Raw genomic sequence first — 26215 nt, forward strand, 5'->3', positions numbered from 1 at the left:
TTTCCCAACATCTGTGTTTAATATCGCTTCACCATTAAGCTACATTTTCTTCAAAAATATACTCTGTTTACTTGTACAAATGTATCACCACAGTTGACTAGAAACAGCCTTTGTTATATCATTACCTACATCTTTGCTTAGTGTTTACAAATATGAATAGCATCGTTGGAAAAATTGTCTTGATAAGAAATGGCTTAAGGCTATACATGCAGTGAAATACACAGTATGCATTCAGGAACCAGTGGCAACAAAAGCCTAACATATGACTGTGAAATTAATGATATTAATGCTATAAAAGGCAATATATAATGCAGTATAAACAATTTGCTTGAGGATAGAGTCTACAGTGTTGTTAACATCAAGAGGCCCAAAACTGTGAAAAATGGCAGCCTGATGATTGGAATATTGCCAAAATGGGGCAAGTCAAAAATGGATCGAGGAATTAGAATAGAATTAGCATGAAAAGTAAGAAAGAGAAAAAGGTAAACACTACAACTATGCAAATCGACAAGAGACAATCACTGTGTAACACTCGGGTGAGGACAGGTCTGTCACTGTGTAACACTTTGTTGCTGTAACGGTGGGGACGGGTCAGTCACTGTACAACACTGGGGTACAGTGCTGGTGGGGATCGGTCTGTCACTGTGTAACACTGGGGTACAGTGCTGGTGGGGATGGGTCAGTCACTGTGTAACACTGGGGTACAGTGCTGGTGGGGATGGGTCAGTCACTGTACAACACTGGGGTACAGTGCTGGTGGGGATGGGTCAGCCACTGTGTAACACTGGGGTACAGTGCTGGTGGGGATGGGTCAGTCACTGTACAACACTGGGGTACAGTGCTGGTGGGGATCGGTCTGTCACTGTAACACTGGGGTACAGTGCTGGTGGGGATGGGTCAGTCACTGTACAACACTGGGGTACAGTGCTGGTGGGGATGGGTCAGCCACTGTGTAACACTGGGGGACAATACTGATGGGGTTAACTCTGTCACTGTGTGAAACACAAGAACACAAGAAAATAGGAGCAGGAGTAGGCCAACCGGCCCCTCGAGCCCGCTCCGCCATTCAATACGATCATGGCTGATCCTACCCCATCCCCCTTCCCACTATCGCCCTTCTTCCCACCCAAAAGAACCGTGTGATCTCCTGGGAGAGGCGAAAAAACAGATAAAAACCCAGGCCAATTTGGGAAAACAATCTGGGAAATTCCTCTCCGACCCCAAGCTAAGCGATCGAAACTTGTCCAGGAGATTACTCAGGTCTTACTATACTAACCATAGCTCATGTCCACTTCCCTGCCCGCTCCCCGTAACCCCTAATTCCCTTGTCTATTAAAAAACAACCTATTTCTGTTTTTAATTTATTTAACGTTCCTGCATCCACAGCTCCCTGAGGCAGCGAATTCCACAGACTAACCACCCTCTGAGTGAAGAAGTTTCTCCTCATCTCAGTTTTAAAAGAGCCCCCCCTTATTCTAAGACTATGCCCCCTAGTTCTGGTCTCCCCGATCATTGGAAACATCTTTAGCGCATCCACCCGATCAAGGCCCCTCACGATCTTATACGTTTCAATAAGATCGCCTCTCATTCTTCTGAAACTGGGGTACAATACTGATGGGGTTAACTCTGTCACTGTGTAACACTGGGGTACAGTACTGATGGGGGAAGGTCCATCACTGGGTAACACTGGGGTGCAAAACTGTTGGGTATTTGTCTGTCGTGTATAACACTGGGATACAGTATTCGAGAGCACTAAGTGCAAGAACTCTCGAGATTACTCTAGCAGCAAGATCATTTGACTTGCTCTCTCTCTGGTGAGTGGAAATCAGGAAGAATAAGAGTGTGGAAATGGACATGAATGAATACTGAGCATTGTGTAGTTGGAGGAGGTTTCAGGGATAGGAAGGGATGAGAGTGTGGCAATAATCAAACAAGAGGATGAGAAGACAGACACAAAAGGCTGGAGTAACTCAGAGGGTCAGGCAGCATCTCTGGAGAAAAGAAATAGGTGACGTTTCAGGTTGGAACCCTTCTTCAAACTGAAGAAGGGTCTCGACCCAAAACATCACCTATTCCATTTCTTCAGAGATGCTGCCTGACCCGCTGAGTTACTCCAGCCTTTTGTGTCTGTCTTCAGTTTAAACCAGCATCTTGCAGTTCCTCCCTAGATAAGAGGGTGAGAATATTGCAAAAGGCGTTGACTCACATTCTATCCATTTATGACAATTTTTTATCAGACAACATTCACGTCGTTTAAGCATGTAGTTCACCTTGGAAAGACTATTGCACTGAGTCTGTGAGTCAATGTTCATTCCCATCAATGGGAAGAAGAGTCGCATGGCTCTGTTGTACTCGGTGCTGAGCTGGCTTTGATGGCAGTGTTCTGGAATCAGTTCAGAGTTTGACAAACTGACACAAAAACGACCCAAAATTCAGAATGAACTGTCGTTTCATTTCCTCCAATAAGTGCCGTCAGTCGACTATAACATTGCAATCAGGAGCTGCCTCAGTAACAATATTCATGACAATTATTGTGATATGTCCGTCAAACCCCAGGTGTAATACAACTTTTATTATTTAAACCAGTCTGTGAGTTATTGCCATTGTTGTTTGAAATCGCTTCCTGCAAAGCAAAAGAGTCCCGAGGTTCATTCACACGAGGGATTTCATTGTTTATGCTGGATGTTGGATTCAGTACATTATATGCTCCTGTTTTCTGAGCTCTGACAAACTGGTAAATGATGGTTATTATTATTGCTGCTACTATTATTGCTGTTATTATTATCACTATTCCAATTATGATTCTTGTCGATTCTTCACCTGTGGAAGATTCAGAAAAAGCATGACACATCCTCATCCATTCCGAGCAAATACATCTATAGTAAAACAACAGATCCTTTCTTTCTAAAATCTATGAATTTTGCCTGCACTCATTTGCAGCAATAATCTATATACTAAAACTCTTGTTTGTTTGTTTGTTCCTGATCTACAGCCAAAACAGTACACGATAGCGCGACAATTTTAGGCCCACCTTACTCACCGCTGTCCCTTTGGTGCTAATGGAAGAAGTTTCATTGAAATCGGTGTTATATTTTTAAAGTTATTCACATTTTAAAGTTTAAATCTATCTCTTAGGGAGGGAGGGAGGGAGGGAGGGGGGAGGGAAGGGGAGGAGGGAGGATAAGGGGGTGTTGAGGGGGATAGAGTGGAGGGGTGGGGAAGGGGGAGGGGAGGGGGAAGGGGGCAGGGCGAGGTGAGGAGAGGGGAGGGGGCAGGGGGTTGGGGGGGAGAGGGGGGAGAGGGAGGGGGGGTTGGGGGGGGGAGGGGAGGCAGAGTGGGGCTAGAGGGTGATGCACCAATGCAGGAGAGGTTTGGGCCCAACGGGTCCTCTTGGTCTAGTTTACTTATAATCTAAACTCCTATCCACCTCATCGGGGACCCTTGGACCATCTTTGATCGGACTTTACCGGTTTACCTTGCACTAAACATTATTCCCTTATCATGTATCTGTACAGTGTGAACGGCTCGATTGTAATCATGTATAGTCTTTCCGCTGGCTGGTTAGCACGCAGCAACACTCTTTCACTGTACCTCAGGAACGGGGTACTGATTGAGAGTGATCAGCCATGATCGCATTGAATGGCGGTGCTGGCTCGAAGGGCTGAATGGCCTACTCCTGCACCTATTGTCTATTGTCTATAGTACAGTAAACTAAACCTATGTTTTCTCATTATATTTATAAACACATTGTGCATACAAAAAGCATGGCATGCTACACGATGGCCAATTAAATATTTTTTGAAGAATAAAGCCCATTTTAGTTTAGCTTAGTTTAGCAATACAGCGTGGAAACAGGCTCTTCAGCCCACTGTCTATGCAGACTATCAATACCCCATTCATATTAGTTCAATGTTATCCCACTAACCAGAGATACCAGAGAAAACATACACAGATCACGGAGAGAATGTACAAACTCCGTACAGACAGCACCCGTAGTCAGGATTGAACCCAGGACTCTGGCGGTATAAGGCAGCAACTCTACCGCTACACCACCGCATGTTCTAATGCCTTGTCAGAATGGTGGCTCCTCAGAGATTTTTTGCCAGTATTCACCAAAAGCAAATTGGGTGATGCCTTGTAGAGCACATCTGTTCAATCCGGAAGGACAACTCTGAACTTTTGGTATCCTGTCAGTGTCACTGGGCGGCACGGTGGCGCAGCGGTAGAGTTGCTGCCTTGCAGCGGTAGAGTTGCTGCCTTACAGCGAATGCAGCGCCAGAGATCCGGGTTCGATCCCGACTGCAGGTGCTGTCTGTACGGAGTTTGTACGTTCTCCCCGTGACCTGCGTGGGTTTTCTCCGAGATCTCCGGTTTCCTCCCACACTCCAAGGACGTGCAGGTTGTAGGTTAATTGACTTGGTACAAATGTAAATTGCCCCTGCTGGGTGTAGGATAGTGGGGATCACTGGACAGCGCGGACCCGGGGGGCCGAAGGGCCTGTTTCCGCGCTGTATCTCTAAATTATCTCTAAACTATACTACGGTTCTCCATCCCAGGCAATATCCCTGGAGAACATGGTGACGTTTTGGGTCAAGACCCTTCGTCAGACAGTGGCAAACATTTGAGTGTCCAGAAATTGACCAACGTTCATTTTTCTGCCTGGCAGACAAGTGTTATTTCATTATTTTAGTGTTACTATTTATGGGTTAATCAGAAACAAGAGGTGTGAAGTTACAGAATATGCTCAAGAGTTCTCAGAACTGTGCTATTATTGGAGACTACAGGAAGTTTCCTTGTGTTAAATGTCTGCTAAGTATGTTTGGTGTACACACTGGGTATGCTGTGGGTTGTCACATGGGCAGGATTGCTTAAACAAAGGCATTGGTGAACAAACAGTCTCTTTTACATTAGACAGAGTGGTCAGTCTAACATAAAGTCGTATGGCTGGTACTCTTGCCTGGAGTCAGGAGATTAGTGGAACACCAAAATGCCGACTAGGTATTCCAGGAGAATCCTGGCAGAGTCTCTGAGGTGCCACATTTCAGACAAGGCGTTAGAACCTGCGTGTGGCACGGTGGCACAGCAGTAGAGTTGCTGTCTTACAGCACCAGAGACCCGGGTTTGATCCTGACTATCTGTATGGAGTTTGTACCTTCTCCCCCGTGACCTGCGCAGTTTCCTCCCACACTCGTCCCAAGAAACCAGCATCTACAGTTCCTTCTACACACTCCTTGTTTCTACATTGGAAGCATCCTGTTTTTTGAAGAAAACCACGAGAAAGCATGCAGTTCAGAGCAGATCCACTAGGCGGCAATGCTCTGTCCATTTTGATTGTTAAGGATAGTCTCGACCGAAAACGTCACCCATTCCTTCTCTTCAGAGATGCTGCCTGTACCGTTCAGTTACTCCAGCATTTTTTGTCTCTCTTCGGTGTAAACTAGCATCTGCAGTTCCTTCCTACACCTATTGATTATAACGGTCTTTGTTGCATTCAGGAAACAGCCTTTTCAATCCTTGCATTGAGTCCACCTCTTCCCTGTGATCTTCAGCTGATAGAAAATGGACATTATTCCCTTCAATACTAATTATAATTCTGCATTCCCAATATTCCCACCCTGAACAGGGAGCTGTGAACAGAGTCCACAAGTTACAGTTGCGATGGTTCTAGAATACCATCTTTATATCTTAGTTTAGTTTAGTTTAGACAATAGACAATAGGTGCAGGAGGAGGCCATTCAGCCCTTCGAGCCAGCACCGCCATTCAATGTGATCATGGCTGATCATTCTCAATCAGTACCCCGTTCCTGCCTTCTCCCCATACCCCCTGACTCCGCTATCCTTAAGAGCTCCATCTAGCTCTCTCTTGAATGCATTCAGAGAATTGGCCTCCACTGCCTTCTGAGGCAGAGAATTCCACAGATTCACAACTCTCTGACTGAAAAGGTTTTTCCTCATCTCAGTTCTAAATGGCCTACCCCTTATTCTTAAACTGTGGCCCCTTGTTCTGGACTCCCCCAACATTGGGAACATGTTTGCTGCCTCTAACGTGTCCAACCCCTTAATAATCTTATACGTTTCGATAAGATCTCCTTTCATCCTTCTAAATTCCAGTGTATACAAGCCTAGTCGCTCCAGTCTTCCAACATACGACAGTCCCGACATTCCGGGAATTAACCTAGTAAACCTAGGCTGCACGCCCTCAATAGCAAGAATATCCTTCCTCAAATTTGGAGACCAAAACTGCACACAGTACTCCAGGTGCGGTCTTTAGTTTAGAGATACAGCGCGGAAACAGGCCCTTTGGCCCACCGAGTCCGCACCGACCAGCGGTCCCCCACACTAACGCTATCCTACCCACACGAGGAACAATTTACAATTATTCCAAATCAATTCATCTCCAAAACTGTACGTCTTTGGTGTGTGGGAGGAAACCGGAGATCCCAGAGAAAACATACTCGGGTGACGGGGAGAATCGTAAAACTGCATATAGACAAGCACCCCGTAGAACCTGGGTCTATGGAGCTGTAAGGCAGCAACTCTGTCGCTGCGCCACTGTACCACCCCGTTCATGATTGAATGACAGAGCAGACACAATGGCACCAATGTAAAGTTACTTACTTTGGACATTGAGTGTGGTAATCTGTTGCTTAACAATGGGTTCAGAGTGATGCCGGAGTGTCAGCTCAGCCACACAAGTCAAATGCCGTCCATTCATCTCTGCCTTTGGATGCACAGTGTGGTAGATCGTGAGCTCTGCACTGGATGATTCATTTGCTAAAATCTCATTTCCGTTCTTCAGTGTAAGTTGAAGTACTCCCGAGGCATTAAACACACTGCAGGTAATATTCACCGGATTTCCCACAACGATTTTATTGGGTGCTTGGATTACAGGTTCGGAGAAAACTGCAACATCAGAAAAATATTGTTAGAAACCATCTCAAAGCTTAGGGCAGCATGGTGGAGCAGCGGTAGAGTTAAAATGCAATCGGCTTACAGCGCCAGAGGCCCGGGTTTGATCCTGACTATGGGTGCTGTCTGAGCGGAGTTTGTACGTTCTCCCCGTGACCTGTATGGGTTTTCTCTGGGTGCTCCAGTTTCCTCCCACACTCCAATGACGTACAGGTTTGTAGGTTAATTGGCTTTGGTAGAGATTGTAAATTGTCCCTAGTGTGTATAGGATAGTGATAGTATGCGGGATTGCTGGTCAGCACAGACTCGGTGGGCCGAAGGGCCTGTTTCCGCGCAGCATCTCTAAACTAAACTGAATGAATGGTGCAACCGCTCCACATGACTGGACGAATGTGGCAAATGCAACTCAGCAGACCCTCTATTGCTCTACATCCAACTCATTGTGGTCAAGTAGTTGGACAAGGATCAGAGGCAATCACCCAAAGTCACCCCATTATTCCCAGCATCATTCACCCCCTAGCCTAGACCAATCTCATCAAAGCTACTCCAGCATTTTGTGTCTACCTTCATCAAAGCTAATGGCATGTTGGTTGAACGCATCCTGCTGAGTGGAATTTGCAATGTCCTCAAAGTTTTGGCAACACTGGCAAAGTTCCCATTGAACACCAGGTGTAGGAAGGAACTGCAGGTGCTGGTTCACACCGAAGATAGACACAAAATGCTGGAGTAACTCAGCGGGACAGGCAGCATCTCTGGAGAAAAGGAATGGGTGACGTTTCGGGTTGAGACCCTTCTTCAGACTGAAAGTCAGGGGAGAGGGATACAGCGATACGGAAGGGGAAGGTGTCCAAATGAGACATCAAAAGAGATGCGAATCAAGAAAAATGTAGAATAGATCATTGCTAGCTAGGAGAAGATGACAACAAAAAGCAAACAGATAAAATGTAATCAGGGAGACAGTCAGACTGGGCGAAGAACTGGAAAGGGGGAGGAATGGAGAGAGAGGGAGAGTAAGGGTTTCTTGAAGTTAGAGAAGTCAATGTTCATACCACTGGGCTGTAAGCTACCCAAGCCAAATATGAGGAGCTGTTCCTCCAATTTGTATTGGGCCTCACTCTGACAATGGAGGAGGCCCAGGACTGAAAGATCAGTGTGGGACTGGGAGGGGATTGATGGTGTTTAGCATCTCCATCCTGGCTGTTGACAAGCCAGAGGCTTCTATGTCACTTCGCTTTCAAAACAATGGTAAATTGTCCAACCATTTAATTCCTCGGCATAAGGAAGGTACTACAATTTTGCACATTTCTGCTTGATGTAAATGTTATGCATCTGCATTCAGTTTTTATCTCTGATAAATTCAGTTGCTGGCAGCTGCCTCTGTAACGGGATCTACATTAAAAACAGACGAAATAAGAGCAGGGCTTAGTCACATGCTCCATCAAGACAGCTCCTGGCTGAAGAAGGGCATTGACCCAAAATGCCACCCATTCCATTTATCCAGAGATGCTGCCTGTCCCGCTGAGTTACTCCATCTTGTTGTGTCTATCTTCCATTAATAAGCGTGTGGCTGAATAACAGCATCTAGGTGACATTGCACGTTGCCTTCTTTCCCCCGAATTCCTTTGGTTTCTGTCACAGGCTGATTAAATTTTTGTGACTCTCCTGTACCAAATGTCTCCATGCAATGGGTGCTTACAGGTAGATAGGGGTCTTTAACAGTTGCCAGAAGAAGTAGTTGAGGCAGGGACTATTCCAACGTTTAAGAAACAGTTACACAGTTACATGGATAGGACAGGTTTAGAGGGATATTGGCCAAACGCGGGCAGGTGGGACTAGTGTAGATCGGACATGTTGGCCGGTGTGGGCAAGTTGGGCCGAAGGGCCTGTTTCCACACAGTATCATTCTATGACACTATGATATCGATCGTAATCTCTGGTTATCCAGCATGCTTACCGTACACCTCAATGGAAATGTTGTGACTCCTGGTTAGATTTATTGGATAATCTAAATCTGCTCTGCAGGTGAATTCAGTCAGACCCGTGTCTTGTGGTGTCCATGTTGTATTTGCCTGGATATGGTGGGATGATAACTTCTTTGTAACTGTCTTCAGTTCTTCTTCATTGTGAAACCAGGTTACATTCAACTTCTCAGCTGGAAAGACATTTTGGACATCACATTCCAACGTGACCTCCTCATTCACTTCAATGGGCTTTCCGTTGAGGATTCTAGGAGGCTCTGGAAAAGCTGGAAAGACACACAAGGAATTTGCTGCATATTAGTTTTCTGTGGACAATGGAACTAATGGAAAACAGACCAATACTGCCATTGCATTGAACGCATAAACAGGAGTTCACCACACCCGAGTCAGAATATTTCAGCTTAGTCTTGAGCAGAGGAGAGTAATTAATGTCCAAGTGGAACTCACAGTAGGTTTGCAGAGTAAAGGCGGAGGATTCGATTGTTTTCGTGGTGTTTGAGTCTATGTCCAGCTCTGCCGAGCATTTGTACACTTTTCCATTATCAGTCATGCTTGCAATGATGTCGAGCGTATTGACCAATGGAGGCACTTCTTCTGGAATCTTTCCTACCTTATCTTTTCCTACCCACTTAACAACTTTGTCCCCTCTGCGCCACGTGAGATTAAGCTTGTTGTTTGGATACACTCTTGGACCGGTGCAATTCAGCTGATATGTTTTGTTAATTTCCATCACTTCTGGATGTGGTGCAATGGCTAGATCACGATCTGTTGAAGGAGAATAATGTTAATAAAATTCACTGAAATAATGAACCTGAATAGTATTTGTCCCACCTCATCATATATTCACTGATTATTCAAGTGATATACACACAGCAAGAATGTACATATATTCTTCAATATTTAGAGTGGTAGAGTGCTTTCCAGCTCTGTACGGACAGCACCCGTAGTCAGGATCAAATCCGTGTCTCTGGCGCTGTAAGGCAGCGACTCTACTGCTGCGCCACTGTGCTGTCCTGTTCTTCGCTATGTTCTGCTATCAAATGGTTATAGAATCATAGAGTGATACAGAGTGAAAACAGGCCCTTCGGCCCAACGCGCCTAGACCGGTTAGAACAAGAAATTGCACTTACTGTACACAATGATCACTTTTTTGTCATCGTTCAGAGTATCGTTTTCAGATAGGCACGTTACCATGCAAGGTATTGGTAAATCCCATTTCTCCACAGTTGGGAATTGGTACGTGATTGAGTTGTTATTGTTAATCATGCTGTAATTTAGCCCTGGTTTTAGTTCTATCTCCATCGTATAATTTGAACATGTGGTTCGGCAGGTCACATTCAAAGAGCCCCCGAATTCCACAGATGGGGTGTCTGTTTCTATCACAACCTCAAATCCATTCCCTTTAGCTGTCAAAGAAAAACAAAACATGACAATAAGTACAGAGGTACAGAACTCATTTAAACAAAGGGCATAATCACAGCGATTTATTGAGCTAAAAGAGTAATTTCAAATTACCACATAAAAACAGGGATCTTTTTAAAAGCCAAATAATTTATTTTGAGGTGCATGTACATTGAGGTACATTGAGGTCTGAAGAAGGGTCTCGACCCGAAACGTCACCCATCCCTTCTCTCCAGAGATGCTGCCTGCCCCGCTGAGTTACTCCAGCATTTTGTGTCAATATTGCGGTACAAATTAAATACAGGGGTCATTGTGATATCTTGAGCTCAGACACAGAACAAGTTAACTCCCAAGGCTGCACAGCTGCACTGTGGTTTATTCAAACATTTACAATCCTCCACCAAAGGTGGCGCTATTACAACTCCTTCCACCCTAATTTAAAAAAATAAAATAATTCCTGGTGGACATTTTGTTTTGACTATAACCGACAGTGTGAAATTATTATAATCTTGTCAGATAGTTTACTTTTATACAACCGGAATAAAATGAGGGCATCAAACATCTATGTTGTATATAAAATGATATATACATTTTACGCAATAACTTTACAAATTTAGCCTAACCACTGGGGTTCTCCATCTTTCTGGATATCTTCCCTGACCAAAAGTTTCTGACTGTTTAGAACCACTTGGACTCATTGTTAATCCAGTCAAGCCTTCCTTTTGACCTACATTCATAGATTCCAGTCCATCAGTCAATTTTGTTTGACTGTCAACCCCATTTGAACCTCCATTTTCAGGCTGATTCAAGCTTTCACTAACTCGTGTACCTTCTTGTACCATTTCTTGTTCATCTGGTACCTATACTTGAGGGGTAACCCAATTATCTGACTCGTCTACTTTATCTGATTTCAACCCTGTGCTTGCATAGGCATGACATGGTCAATGTGTACTTTTCTCACATTACCACTTCCAAACATCTTGACCAAGTATGTCCGTGGTCCGCACTTTTTTACTACTCTTCCAGGTAACCACTTCAACCACTTGTGATGATGGTTTTTCACCTTTACCTTCTGATTTAACTCAACACTCCTTTCCTTTACTCTACTTCCATCATGATATGCTTTTTATTTCTCCTGTTTCTCTTCTACTGTTTGAGCCAAGTTTGGTTTCAACAGTGAAAACCTTGTTCTAGGTTTTCTTTTCAAGAACAGTTCAGCTGGTGTTTGACCAGTAGTGGTGTGAGGTGTGTTTCGGTATGTAATCAGAAAGTTAGCCAGTTTGTGAAACAACGACAACTGTCTTTTCTTTGGATTTGGATCCAGCAGTTGTTTGACTAATGTCCGCTTCACAATTTGCACACTGCGTTCTGCTGCTCCATTGGACGCTGGATGGTATGGAGCTACTCTAGTGTGTTTTACACCATTCCCTTTCATGAATTGTGCAAACTCTTGTGAACAGAATTGTGGTCCGTTATCAGACACAATTTCCTCTGGAAATCCATAGGACGCAAACAACCCTCGCAAAATGTCTATCGTTTTGCTGGATGTCGTTTAGTTCATCGGAAACACCTCAACCCACTTGGAGTGACTATCAATCACAATGAACAATTGTTGTCCATCCAACTCTCAAAGTCAATGTGTAATCTTTGCCACACTCTAACCAGCCATTTCCATGGCTATAGCGGTACTGTGGGTGGATTCTTTCCAACTGCTTGACATGTGCTACACACTTTCACCCTTTGTTCTATGTCCTTATCTAGACCCGGCCACCATAGATAGTTTCTAGCTAGACTCTTTGTTAGACACATTCCCAAATGCTGATCATGAAGATCTTCTAGCAAAAATACTTCATATTTTTCAGGTATTACATAGGTAATAGGTATCAGGTATCTCGCTCTCCACATGACACAACCTTGGTCTACTGAGAGTTTGTTCCTGTGAACAAAGAATGGTGCCAGTTCTGCCTCTGAATTTGGCAATTTGTTTGGCCATCCACTAGTAATATATTCCTGCACTTTTGACAAAAATCTGTCAGTGCAAGTAGCTTTCCGAATGTCTCCTGATGTGATAGGTAACTCATCTACATGAGAGAAGTAAAACAAGTCCTCTCTGTTTGGTGTAACCTCCGATTCCAAAGGTAATCTCGACATGGCATCAGCATTGCTGTGCTCTGCTTCCTTACTTTACTGAATGTCATACTGGTATGCAGACAATATCAATGCCCATCTTTGCATTCTGGCTGCTGCCAGATTTGGAATGTGTGCTTTTGGATTTAGGATCACTGTCAATGGCTGGTGATCTGTCTCGATTACAAACCTTTTACCATACAAGTATTTGTGAAACCTCCTAACGGCAAAAATCAATGCAAGAGCCTCTCGCTCTATTTGTGCATAATTTCTCTCACTGGCATTGAGTGTTCTAGACGCAAATGCTATTGGCCTTTCCTCTCCATTTCCTAACACATGAGAGATCACAGCACCAACACCGTATGGTGAAGCATCACATGCTAACTTCATCGGCTTATTGACATCGTAATGAACAAGCATTGAACTCTCTGCCAACTGAGCTTTACAGGACTTAAAAGCTTGATCACATTTACGTGTCCACTTCCATGGTACATCTTTTCTCAAAAGCTCATTCAAGGGATGTAAACAGGTGGACAGATTTGGCACAAACTTCTCATAGTAATGCACTAATCCTAAAAATGATCGGATCTCAGATATGTTTCTGGGAGTGGGCGCATTCTTGATCGCATCAACCTTACCCTTGGTGGGGTGTAGACCATCCTTGTCTATCTTATGACCCAAGTACTCTACTGAGTTCTGAAAGAACTCACACTTCTGTGCCTTTACTCTTACACTGTGTGTTTCAAGTCGTTTGAGTACCAGTTCCAACCTTTTTATCATGTGTCTGCCTGTCAGGGGCTGAGATGAGGATGTCATCCAAGTAACACACCACACCTTCAATTCCCTCTAGAATTTGTGTCATTACCCCTTGAAAAATCCCTGGGGCTGATGATATACCAAATGGAAGCCTATTGAACTGAAACAATCCCATATGCGTGTTAATAGTTAGTTTGGATTTTGATTCGTCATCCACACCCAACTGCAAGTAGGCATTTGTCAAGTCCATTTTTGTGAAAACTTGGCCGCCTGTGAGGGTGCTAAACAAATCCTCTGCCGTTGGTAGGGTATCTGGTCTGCTATCTTCCAGTACCTGGTTTATGGTCACCTTCTAATCCCCACACAGTCTAACACTACCATCAGATTTAGGTACAACTACAATGGGTGTTGCCCATTCACTATTTTCTACCTTACTGATAATGTTCTCAGCTTCAAGTCTTTTCAGTTCTTTCTTGACCTTGTCCTTAAGAGCATGCGGCACAACCCGTGGTTTGCAATGCACTGGTGTCGCATCCTGCTTCACGCATACTTTCGCCTTATACCCCTTGATTGGCTCTCCCTGGTCGCTAAACACCGTCGGATGTTTCTTGATTACGTCCTCCGGACACTTTAATTCTTCACGAACGAGGAATATCTCGTTCCAGTTGAGCTTCAAGATCTGCTGCCAATTCCGACCTAGCAACACAGGTTTATCCCACTTTACAACTACGAGGGGCAACTCCGCCTGTTGCTCCTTATGCCTAACTGGTACATGTACGCATCCTAACACTGGAATCTTCTCTCCAGAGTAACCACGTAGCTCGATTTTCTTCGCTTCCAATGGAATTTGACTCAGCTTCTCCCGATACACCAATTCTGGAATCACGCTCACAGATGCTCCTGTGTCGACTTCCATGCTGACATGAGCTCCATTCACTAGACTTGCACAGACACATTCTTTGTCTTCCGGTTTACTAGCTCATTGCTACAGATGGTGTATATCTCGAGTAGCTCTTCCTCTGTCTGCAGTTGATCCACAGAATGCAGCTTACTTGTTGTTGAACCTTTTTTCTGCTTAGCCTTTCGACAAGCCTTCGCTAGGTGTCCCATCTTGTGACACGAGTAACACTCTGCCTTAAATAATGGACAAGACTGTGCTAGATGTGAGCCCAAACAGCGATAGCATAACTTTGCCGTTGTCTTGCTACCCTTCCATGGATAACGATTCTCTGACGTCTTTGTCGACTGTAGCTTGTTCAACTCTTCCGCTGGTTGTCTAGAAGTTGTCCTGATTTCTCCAGAACCCCTTTCTGCCATATCCATTGACAAAGCAGTTTTACAAGCTGTTTCAAAGGTCAGGTCATACACTGTCATCAGCTTACTTCGGATCCGCTCACTTCTCAGGCCACACACGAAACGGTCTCTTAACGCCCGGTCTTGGAAATTTCCAAAATTACAATGAATTGATAACTTCTTGAGTGCCACGATAAAATTACTAATATCCTCCTCTGGAAGTTGGCATCTCATTCCAAAATGATAGCTTTCAGCTATTTATAAGGGCTTAGGGTCATAATGTTCTGTTAACATCTTCAGAAAATCCGTCAAGGGCGTGTCCTTTGGTTTGACTGGAGCTAATAAATTCTTCACTGTATCATAACCTCGGGACCCATTTCAGAGAAAAATTGCGCTTTTCCTGTTTTTAATTGCTTCATTCAAACGTCTTGATTCTGCATCAAAAGCTTCTACTTCAGTGATGTTATTTGCAGCAAAAAACATCTCTAAACGTTCGATGTACGCAATGAACGTTTCCTGGCTTTGCTGGAACTCACCCAATCTTCCGATATATCCACTGGGCATTGCCATTTTAGATATTTTTTTTTTTTATCAGTCTCACAGAATTCAACCTTGTGAGCCGATTTCCAGCTTTCCTTGACACCAAAAGTTATACAACCTTCTCCGTGCTTCTGTAGAATTCCTTATCAACACAGACAAGTAAAGCTGGGGAGTCGACAATCCCATCCTCGTCGACAATTTGTGATATCTTGAGCTCAGACACGGAACAACAAGTTAACTCCCAAGGCTGCACAGCTGCACTGTGGTTTATTCAAACATTTACAATCCTCCACCAAAGGTGGCGCTGTTACAGTCTTCTGTGCTCACTATTATAAAAGAGAGTAACTCAGCTGGTCAGGCATGGATAGAACATGGATAGGCGATGTTTTGGGTTGGGACTCCCCTTCACTGATTGTAGTAAGGAGGAGAAAGATATAAGAGATGCATGTTCTCCAGAAATGTTCCTGACCTGCTTAGACAATGTAGACAAGTAATGTCTTTGTTTCCACACTGTATGGCTGTAACTCCAAGCTGTTTTTTAACTTGGAGGTAACAGATCTCAGGATCTCAGGACTGGATAGACTGGGCTTGTACTCGCTGGAATTTAGAAGACTGAGGGGGGATCTTATAGAAACATATAAAATTCTTAAGGGGTTGGAGAGGCTAGATGCGGGAAGATTGTTCCCGATGTTGGGGGAGTCCAGAACCAGGGGTCACAGCTTAAGGATAAGGGGGAAGTCTTTTAGGACCGAGATGAGAAAACATTTCTTCACACAGAGAGTGGTGAGTCTGTGGAATTCTCTGCCACAGAAGGTAGTTGAGGCCAGTTCATTGGCTATATTTAAGAGGGAGTTAGATATGGCCCTTTTTGTTAAAGGGATCAGGGGGTATGGAGAGAAGGCAGGTACAGGCTACTGAGCTGGATGATCAGCCATGATCATATTGAATGGCGGTGCAGGCTCGAAGGGCCGAATGGCCTACTCCTGCACCTATTTTCTATGTTTCTATGATGCTCCAACTTCTTCATAATGGTATCAGTAAAATGAGAGGATGGCCATTTGATGATATCAACTGCCTTCTTGAGGCACTGCTTCCTGCAGCTCCCTTCAACAATGGGGAGGGTAAATCCATGATGGACCGGGTAGTAGGTTTGCCTATGACACCACAATTGATGGTGCGGTGGACAGTCTAAGGTTATAACAGAATCGAGACCAACTGGGAAAGTTGGCAGATATAAAATAACTCGAACAAGTATGAAGAGTTTTGGTAAGTAATAGCAGGGCAGGACATACACAATAAATGACAAGGCAATGTTTTAGAAGATGGAGACCGAGTGTTATAAGAACATAACTGCAGATGCTGGTACAACTCGAAGGTATTTATTCACAAAATGCTGAGCGTGTCCAGGATATCCTGAAAGGGGAGGGAGAGGAGCCAGAGGTCGTGGTACATATAGGTACCAACAATATAGGTAGGATAAGGGAAGAGGTCCTGAAAAGAGAATTCAGGGGGCTAGGAAGAGAGTTAAAAAAAAAAGGACTTCCAAAGTAATAATCTCAGGCTTACTGCCTGTGCCACGCGATAGTGAGAATAGGAATGGAGTGAGGTGGAGGATAAATACGTGGCTGAGGAACTGGTGCAGGGAGCAGGGTTTCAAGTTTCTGGATCATTGGGACCTCTTCTGGGGGAAGTTTGACCTGTACAAAAAGGACGGGTTGCATCTGAACCCGAGGGGAACCAATATCCTGGCGGGGAGATTTGCTAAAATAACTGCGGAGACTTTAAACTAGTACGGTTGGGGGGAGGGACTCAAACACAGATAGCTAATAGGCAGTGTGTGAGGCAGGAGGCAGAAAAGGGAAACACTCAGACCCAATATGTAGGAGAGAAAGAAGGGAAAAGAAATAAACTGAGAATAAGAAATGATGGGTCCCTTAAATGTGTATATTTTAATGCTAGGAGCATTGTAAGAAAGGTGGATGAGCTTAGAGCCTGGATTGACATCTGGAAGTATGATGTTGTGGCGATCAGTGAAACATGGTTGCAGGAGGGTTGCGATTGGCAATTAAATATTCCAGGATTTCATTGTTTCAGATGTGATAGAATCGGAGGGGCAAGAGGTGGGGGTGTTGCATTGCTTGTCAGGGAGGATATCACAGCAGTGCTTTGGCAGGACAGACTAGAAGGCTCGATTAAGGAGGCTGTTTGGGTGGAACTCAGAAATGAGAAAGGTTTAGCAACACTTATAGGGGTGTATTATAGACCGCCAAATAGGGAACGAGAATTGGAAGAGCAAATATGTAAGGAGATAGCAGATATTAGTAGTAAGCACAGAGTGGTGATTGTGGGTGATTTCAATTTTCCGTATATAGACTGGGAATCACATTCTGTTAAAGGGCTGGATGGTTTGGAGTTTGTAAAATGTGTGCAGGATAGTTTTTTGCAGCAATACGTAGAGGTGCCTACCAGAGAAGGGGCAGTGTTGGACCTCCTGTTAGGAAATGAGATGGGTCAGGTGACGGAGGTATGTGTTGAGGAGCACTTTGGGTCTAGTGATCATAATGCCATTAGTTTCAATATCATTATGGAGAAGGTCAAATCTGGACCAAGGGTTGAGATTTTGGATTGGAGAAAGGCTAATTTTGAGGAGATGAGAAAGGATTTAAAAGGAGTGAAATGGAAATTGTTGTTTTATGAAAAGGATATAATAGAGAAATGGAGGATATTTAAAGGTGAAATTTTGAGAGTACAGAGTCTTTATGTCCCTGTTCGGTGGAAAGGAAAGAATAATAATTTGAAAGAGCCGTGGTTTTCCAGGGAAATTGGACACTTGGTTTGGAAAAAGAGGGAGATATACAATAAATATAAGCGGCAGGGAGTAAATGAGGTTCTTGAGGAATATAAAGAATGTAAAAGGAATCTTAAAAAGGAAATTAGAAAAGCGAAAAAAAGATATGAGGCTGCTTTGGCAAGTAATGTAAAAGTAAACCCCAAGGGGTTCTACAGATATGTCAATAGCAAAAGGATAGTGAGGGATAAAATTGGTCCATTAGAGAGTCAGAGTGGACAGCTATGTGCTGAGCCGGAAGAAATGGGGGAGATATTAAACAATTTCTTTTCTTCGGTATTTACCGAGGAGAAGGATATTGAATTATGTGAGGTAAGCGAAACAAGTAGAGTAGTGATGGAAATTAGGATGATTAAAGAAGAGGAGGTACGGACACTTTTGAAGAATATAAAAGTGGATAAGTCTCCAGGTCCTGATAGGATATTCCCTAGGACATTGAGGGAAGTTAGTGCAGAAATAGCAGGGGCGATGACGGAAATATTTCAAACGTCATTAGAAACAGGGATGGTACCGGAAGATTGGCGCATTGCGCATGTTGTGCCTTTGTTTAAAAAAGGTTCTAAAAGTAAACCTAGCAATTATAGACCTATTAGTTTGACGTCTGTGGTGGGAAAATTAATGGAAAAGATACTTAGGGACAATATATATAATTATTTGGATAATCAAGGCCTGATTAGAAACAGTCAACATGGATTTGTGCCTGGAAGGTCATGTTTGACTAATCTTCTTGAATTTTTTGAAGAGGTTACCAGGGAAATTGATAAGGGCAAGGCTGTGGATGTTGTCTATATGGACTTCAGTAAGGCATTTGACAAGGTTCCACATGGAAGGTTGATTAAGAAGGTTAAATCGTTGGGTATTAATAGTGAGGTTGCAAGATGGATTCAACAATGGCTGAATGGGAGATACCAGAGGGTAACGGTTGACAATTGTATGTCAGGTTGGAGGCCAGTGTCTAGTGGAGTGCCCCAAGGATCTGTGTTGGGTCCACTGTTGTTTGTCATTTACATTAATGATCTGGATGATGGTGTGGCAAATTGGATTAGTAAATATGCAGATGATACTAAGATAGGTGGAGTAGTTGATAGTGAGGTAGATTTTCAAAGTCTACAGAGAGACTTGGGCCTTTTGGAAGGGTGGGCTGAAAGATGGCAGATGGAGTTTAATGCTGATAAGTGTGAGGTGCTGCATTTTGGTAGGACAAATCAAAATAGGACGTACAGGGTAAATGGTAGGGAATTGAGGAATGCAGTGGAACAGAGGGATCTGGGAATAACTGTGCATTGTTCCCTGAAGGTGGAATCTCATGTGGATAGGGTGGTGAAGAAGGCGTTTGGTATGCTTGCCTTTATAAATCAGAGCATCGAGTATAGAAGTTGGGATGTAATGTTGAAATTGTACAGGGCATTGGTGAGGCCGAATCTGGAGTATGGTGTGCAGTTCTGGTCGCCAAATTATAAGAAGGATGTCGACAAAATGGAGAGGGTACAGAGGAGATTTACTAGAATGTTGCCTGGGTTTCAGCACTTAGGCTACAGAGAGAGGTTGAACAGGTTGGGTCTTTATTCTTTGGAGCGTAGAAGGTTGAGGGGGGACTTGATAGAGGTTTTTAAAATTATGAGAGGGACGGACAGAGTTGACGTGGGTAGGCTTTTCCCTTTGAGAGTGGGGAAGATTCCAACAAGGGGACATAGCTTCAGAATTGAGGGACAAAGGTTTAGGGGTAACATGAGGGGGAACTTCTTTACTCAGAGGGTTGTGGCTGTATGGAATGGGCTTCCGGTGGAAGTGGTGGAGGCTGGCTCGATTTTATTATTTAAGAGTAAATTGGATAGGTATATGGATAGGAGGGGATTGGAGGGTTATGGTCTGAGTGCAGGTAGATGAGACTAGGTCAGGGAGAATGGTCGGCGTGGACTGGTAGGGCCGGACAGGCCTGTTTCCATGCTGTAGTTGTTATATGTTATATGTTATATGTTATATGTTAACTCAGCATGTCAGGCAGGATCTCGGGAGAGAAGGAATGGGTGACGTTTCGGGTCGAGACCCTTCTTCAGACTGAAGAAGGGTCTCGACCCGAAACGTCACCCATTCCCTCTCTACTAGATGCTGCCTGACCTGCTGAGTTATTCCAGCATTTTGTGATACCTTCAATTTATATCAGCATCTGCAGTTATTTTCCTACGTTACAAGTACATAAATTAGTTCACTGAAAGTGGTGACACCGCTAGACAAAGTGGTAAACATGCTTGCTATTATAGGCTTTGGCATTGAGGACAAGAGGTGGGATGTCATGTTAGCTGTGTAGAATGTTGGTGAGACTGCACCCAGAATAGTGTGTGCTGTTCTGGTTGCCAATCTGTAGGAAGGAGCTAGAAAGGGCACATTAATTTTTCACAAGACTGTTGCCGGGACTGGGGGACTTGTTTAGAAATACAGTGTGGAGACAGGCCCTTCGGCCCACCAAATCCATGCTGCCCTATATCAGTTCTATCCCACACACTAGGGGACAATTTACAGAAGCCAATTAACCTAGAAATCTGCAAGTCTTTTGAATGTGGGAAGGAACCGATGCACCTGGAGAAAACCCACACTGTCACAGGGGGAACGTAAAAATTCTGTGCAGATCGAACCCAGATCTCTGGCTCCATAAGGCAGCAACTCACTGTATTGTGAAGAGAGATGGGACAGGCTGGGCTCTATTTCTCTGGTAGGAATGAGGATGAGAAGTGACCTTGTAGAGGATTGTGAAATCATGGGAGGCAAAGATAAGTTAGATGGCCGCTGTCTTTTGCCAACCATAGGAGAGTCTAAAAGTGGAGAGCAAAAATTTAAAGTGATAGGGAAAAGATTTGAAAGGAATTTGAAGGATGGGTTTATGAAAAGAGCTGCCAGGGGAAATAATAAAGGCAGATACAATTACAAAATTTAAAAGACATTTGGACAGGTTCATGGATAGGAAAGGTTTATTCGTGGATAGGAACCCTTTGCATGGATATGGGCCAAATGCAGGCAAATGGGACTAGCTCACAAAGGCACTTTGTTCGGCAAGGGGGAGTTGATCCAAAGGGCCTGCTTCCATGCTGTGTAACTGATTCAATAGAAAAAATACAACGTGCTGGAGTAACTTAGCGGGTCAGTCAACATCTCTGGAGGACAAGGACAGGCGACTTTTCAGGTTTGGATCCTCCTTCAGACTGAAGACTGTTCTCAACCCTATCCATGTCCTCCATTGATGCTGCTTGGCCCGCTGAGTTACCCCAGCACTTTGTACCTGTCTATGTCCACCAGAGATGCTGCCTGGCCCGCTGAGTTACTCCAGCACTTTGTGTCCTTTTGTGTAAACCAGTATCTGCAGTTCCTTGTTTCTACCGTGCCCAGATAGGTTCAGTAACCGTTCTAAGGAGCAATTCGGGGCACATTCTAGAAGTTGTTTTTTTCTTCTAGATACCTTTTCCAATTGTGTTCCTTCGATGATCGAATTGTTGGTTAAAATGTCACACGACTGGTGCAGTTCTTTTCAAAATAAAAGCCCCGGGTGTTTCCCTGTTCGTGCTCTGCCTACCATGAGGTCACACGTAGCCCACTCCCAGCGATGTTCTTAACTTGAAAACTACATGACCTCCTTTGCTACCTCAGTGTTTGAAATCACGCAAAATTTCCCCTCTTCTGTCCATCCCCTGGACTGCAGTGCATCGTCCAGAAGGCTCAAACTCTGGGAAAAGAGACTAGAGAAATCTCCGGAAGACATTCACATGGCAATCGATCCACCAGGTTCCGATCTACCGTGGATAACCTGGCGCAGTCTCAACAGACTGTGGACAGGCATGGGGAGGAGCAAATCGAACATGCTGAAGTGGGGATGTACTGAAGATGCAGCAGACTGCGAGCGTGGACGGGGCCTCCAGACTATGGAACATCTGAGCTTTGACATGCTGCACGACACACGCACTGTAAAGGATCTGGCCGAGGTCAACCACGTGGCACTAAAACATGCTCAACTTCAATTTCCTGGGAGTCAATAATGGCCACGAAGGCACACCAACGCCTCTACTTCCTGCAAAGGCTTGGGAGGTTCGGCATGTCGCCAACAACCCACACAAACCTCTGCAGATGCGTCGTGGAAAGCATTTTATCGGGAAGCATCACAGCGTGGTCCATCCAAGACTGCAAGAAATTACAGCGAATTGTGGATGCAGCCCAGACCATCACACAAACCAACCTCCCTTCCATCGACACCAATTATATCAGGCATGGTTTATTTGCAAAATTAATTCTATGTTGCTTTAAATGAAAATGCAAGATTTTGAACAAATGTTATTTCTTATTTTCCGTGTATACATTCCATACAGACACCACCACCCATAGTCAGAGTAAGAAAATAACATCAGATGCTGGTACAAATCGAAGGTATTTATTCACAAAATGCTGGAGTAACTCAGCAGGTCAGGCAGCAGTGGTAGAGTTGCTGCCTCTCAGCGCCAGAGACCCGGGTTCGATCCTGACTATGGGTGCTATCTGTATGGAGTTTGTACGTTCTCCCCGTGACCCTGTGGGGTTTCTCCGAGATCTTCGGTTTCCTCCCACACTCCAAAGACATACAGGTTTGTAGGTTAACTGGCTTGGTGTAAATGTTAAAATTGTCCCGAGTGTGTGTCGGATAGTGTTAATGTGCGGGGATCGCTGGTCGGCGGGATCGAGGGTCCTGTTTCCGAGCTGTATCTCTAATGTAAACTAAACTAAACTCATTATTGAAAGCTAACAACTGCGACCACATGGCCATAGTCACATGTACCATCGTGTCATGTCTAGTAGAAATCAGCAAAACCTATTTTTTCTATGAATTATATAATTCCAGGAAATGGAGTTGGAACTGAGGTGATTCTTGTTTTCATATTTTTTCATATTTTCATATTTCAGATACAGCGTGGAAACAGGCCTTTTCGGCCCACCAAGTCCACACCGCCCAGTGATCCCCGCACACTAACACTATCCTACACACACTAGGGACAATTTTTACATATACCCAGTCAATTAACCTACATACCTTAACATACCTACATATCTTAACCTCCCATTGTTTATGTAAAGGATGTTTCTGTTTAGCAAGTGTTGAATATGCTGTAGAATAGACAGTTTGACAATGGAGAAGTCATCAGACGTGTTTTTACAAAGCAGAGTTCCACATCACCATTGTACACGCTATCTTTTTTTTGAAGATAGACACAAAATGCTGGAGTAACTCAACGGGCCAGGCAACATCTCTGGAGAGAAGGAATGGGTGACATTTCGGGTCGAGACCCTTCTTCAGACTGAGTGTCTGGGGAAAGGGAAACGAGAGATGTAGAACAAATGAATGAAAGATATGCAAAAAAGTGAGAATGATTAAGGAAAGGGGCCATTGTTCACTCAGCGGCTCAGGTGGCATTGTGTGGAAGGAACGGCCAGGCGGGGCCCCTCCGACAAAATGCATTCCAGGAAAACATTTAAATCACAATTAAAGAGCTTCCTCTCAAAGAAAAAAACATTTTCAAACTTCCTCCCAGGTGGAGAGCCGCTGATGTTTCTGGGCACGCTCACTCACTCACACGCGCACTCACAATCACATGCGCGCACACACACACAATTACTCTCACACACACATTCACTCACTCACTTACTCTCACACACATACACACTCACTCACACACACATCCGCACACACACACAATTACTCTCACACGCACATTCACTCACTCTCTCACACACACTCACAATCACACGCGCACACTCACACACAATTACTCTCTCACACACATTCACTCACTCTCTCGCACACACTCACACGCCCACACTCACGCACACATCCACTCTCAACACTCGTATACCCTCACACACACACACACTCTCATATGCATACACACCCTCGCCTAGACACACTCCACACTTACGCACACACACGCACGTGCACACTCACTCTTGCATACTCTCACGCTCACACTCACCCACACATACTCTCACGCACACACATGCTCACACTCACTCTCACCCACACATACTCTCACGCACACTCACTCACACATACTCTCACGCACACATGCTCACACTCACTCTCACACACACTCTCACGCACACACACGCTCACGCACACTCGCTCTCACACTCACACATACTCTCACGCACACACATGCTCACACTCACGCACACACATGCTCAAACGCACTCACTCACATACTCTCACGCACACACATGCTCACACTCACTCTCACGCACACACATGCTCACTCACGCACACTCTCTCACACACTCACACATACTCTCACGCGCACACTCTCTCACACATACTCTCACGCACACACATGCTCACACTCACACACACTCACTCTCTCTCTCACACTCACACTCTAGCTGTAGCGGTGATCACCCCGTCCCCGCGCCCTCTCCCACCGCGCCCCCTGCTTCATTCACTCCGCCAAAATATAAGCAATCATCTGTTTTTGTTTTGGACATTAATAAATGTCAGGACCCCCCCCCCCCCCCCCCCGCTGGGAATTCTCCAGCGCCGAGAGCGCTGCTTGGTTGTCGGGCCATGGGAATAAAAACGGTGCACGCCCTGGGAGAAACGCGTTTGATATGAGGATTGTACTAACTTGTTAAGGTGAATACGAGCAAGACCAGGTGGAGGTGTCGGTGACGGTGTCTCCCGCTTGTAGTGAGTGTGGCGACCATGGCTGCGACCCTGGCTGCGACCCTCCACGACTGCTGCCTCTCCTCTCCGGTCACCGCCCGTCCAGATGAGCACAGCGCTCCTCCAGCCCACACACGCACACACAATCCGCTATTGCAATACAACCTCTCTGAATTCCCGGAAACAATTCAGAAACTAAATGCAGAGAAAGCCCCAGAGTTCCACAAACAAAAAAAACTCCCCTCGGCTCGACTTTTGTGCGAACAAGCGTTTCAGAGGCTGAACTTAGGGAAAGTCCAGGGCAGTCATGCGGGGAACACGCCCATATGGACAAGAGCGATGACCACTGCCTAGAGGAATGTACAGGCTTGTATGTGTGTGTGTGTGTGGCTGTATGTGGACTGCCCTTAACATCAGTGGAAGTTTCACACTGGATCAGGGCGCAAAGTCAAGTCAAGTCAATTCAATTTTATTTGTATAGCACATTTAAAAACAACCCACGTTGACCAAAGTGCTGCACCTCTGATTAGGTACTAAGGAAAAAAAAAAGAAACATACAGTAGGATCTCTAGGTGAGCGACGACGGGGTTTGACTCCAGTCCCCACCCCTCCCACCCTCGTCTACATTCCCATCACAGTAAACCAGCATCTGCAATTCCTTCCTTCACAATACCCCCCACCCTCCTACTCCTGCCTCTCATCACAGTAAACCTCCCACATTTCCATCACTCTACCCCCCCATCCCCCCCTCATTGTCTCCCATCATAGTTCATACCTTCATAAGTTCTAGGAGCAGAATTAGGCCCATCAAGTCTACTCCGCCAATCAATCTTTGTTGATCGATCTCCCCCTCTCAACCCCATTCTCCTGCCTTCTCCCCATAACCCCTGACACCCGTACTAATCGAGAATTTGTCATTTTCCTCCTTAAAAATATCCATTGACTTGACCTCCACAGTAATGAATACCACGGTTTCACCACCTTCCGACTGAAGAAATTCATACTCATCTCCTTTTTAAAGGCATGTCCTTTTATTCTGAGGCTGTGGCCTCTGGTCCTAGACTTCTCCCACTAGTGGAAACATCCTCTCCACATCCACTCTATCCAGGTTCTGCAAAAGTCATAGATAGGTTTCTTGAACTGCGTGAGATCGTTTGACTTGGACATCACCTGGGAGTAGACCATGGTTAATCCACTGGGGAACACATACACCGATCAGCCAAAACAATATGACCACTGACAGGCAAAGTGAATAACATTGATCATCTTGTTACAATGGCACCTGTCAAGGGGTGGGATATATTAGGCAGCAAGTGAACAGTCAGTTCTTGATCAGGTGATCTGCCCAACCGAGTCCTTCACTGTTTTCCATGCGGACAGAACGGAAGAATCCGGGAAATCCAAGGGCGGAAGAGTTTGCTTCATGACCAACAATAACTGGTGCAACCCTCGGAATATTAAGACGCTTTCTCGTTCCTGTTCGCCGGACCTGGAGCATCTGACTATCTCGTGCCATCCATTTTACCTTCCCCGGGAGTTCAGCTCGGTGATCATCACAGCCGTCTATATCCCACCGCATGCGGACACTGACGTGGCACTATCGGCCCTACACGATGTGTTGTGCCGACACCAAAACAAGAACCCTGATGCGGCTGTGGTGGTGGCTGGAGATTTTAATAGGGCAAATCACAAAAA

At 44.9% G+C, this 26215-nt stretch overlaps 1 protein-coding gene across 1 annotated transcript; it reads right to left on the minus strand.

The window, feature by feature from the left end:
• Window positions 1-6: 6 nt before the first annotated feature.
• LOC144610654 (intercellular adhesion molecule 1-like) lies at window positions 7-24844 on the minus strand. The gene is made up of 6 exons (XM_078429520.1): window positions 24483-24844; window positions 10019-10294; window positions 9336-9653; window positions 8864-9154; window positions 6619-6903; window positions 7-2820 (listed from the first exon to the last, which is right to left on the minus strand). Exons 1-6 carry the CDS (start codon window positions 24559-24561, stop codon window positions 2546-2548), a joined length of 1524 nt encoding a protein of 507 aa, XP_078285646.1. The 5' UTR covers window positions 24562-24844; the 3' UTR covers window positions 7-2545.
• Window positions 24845-26215: the final 1371 nt, after the last annotated feature.

This window comes from Rhinoraja longicauda, chromosome 37 (assembly GCF_053455715.1).
Source record: "Rhinoraja longicauda isolate Sanriku21f chromosome 37, sRhiLon1.1, whole genome shotgun sequence".
In the NCBI taxonomy this organism is placed as follows: Eukaryota; Metazoa; Chordata; class Chondrichthyes; order Rajiformes; family Arhynchobatidae; genus Rhinoraja; species Rhinoraja longicauda.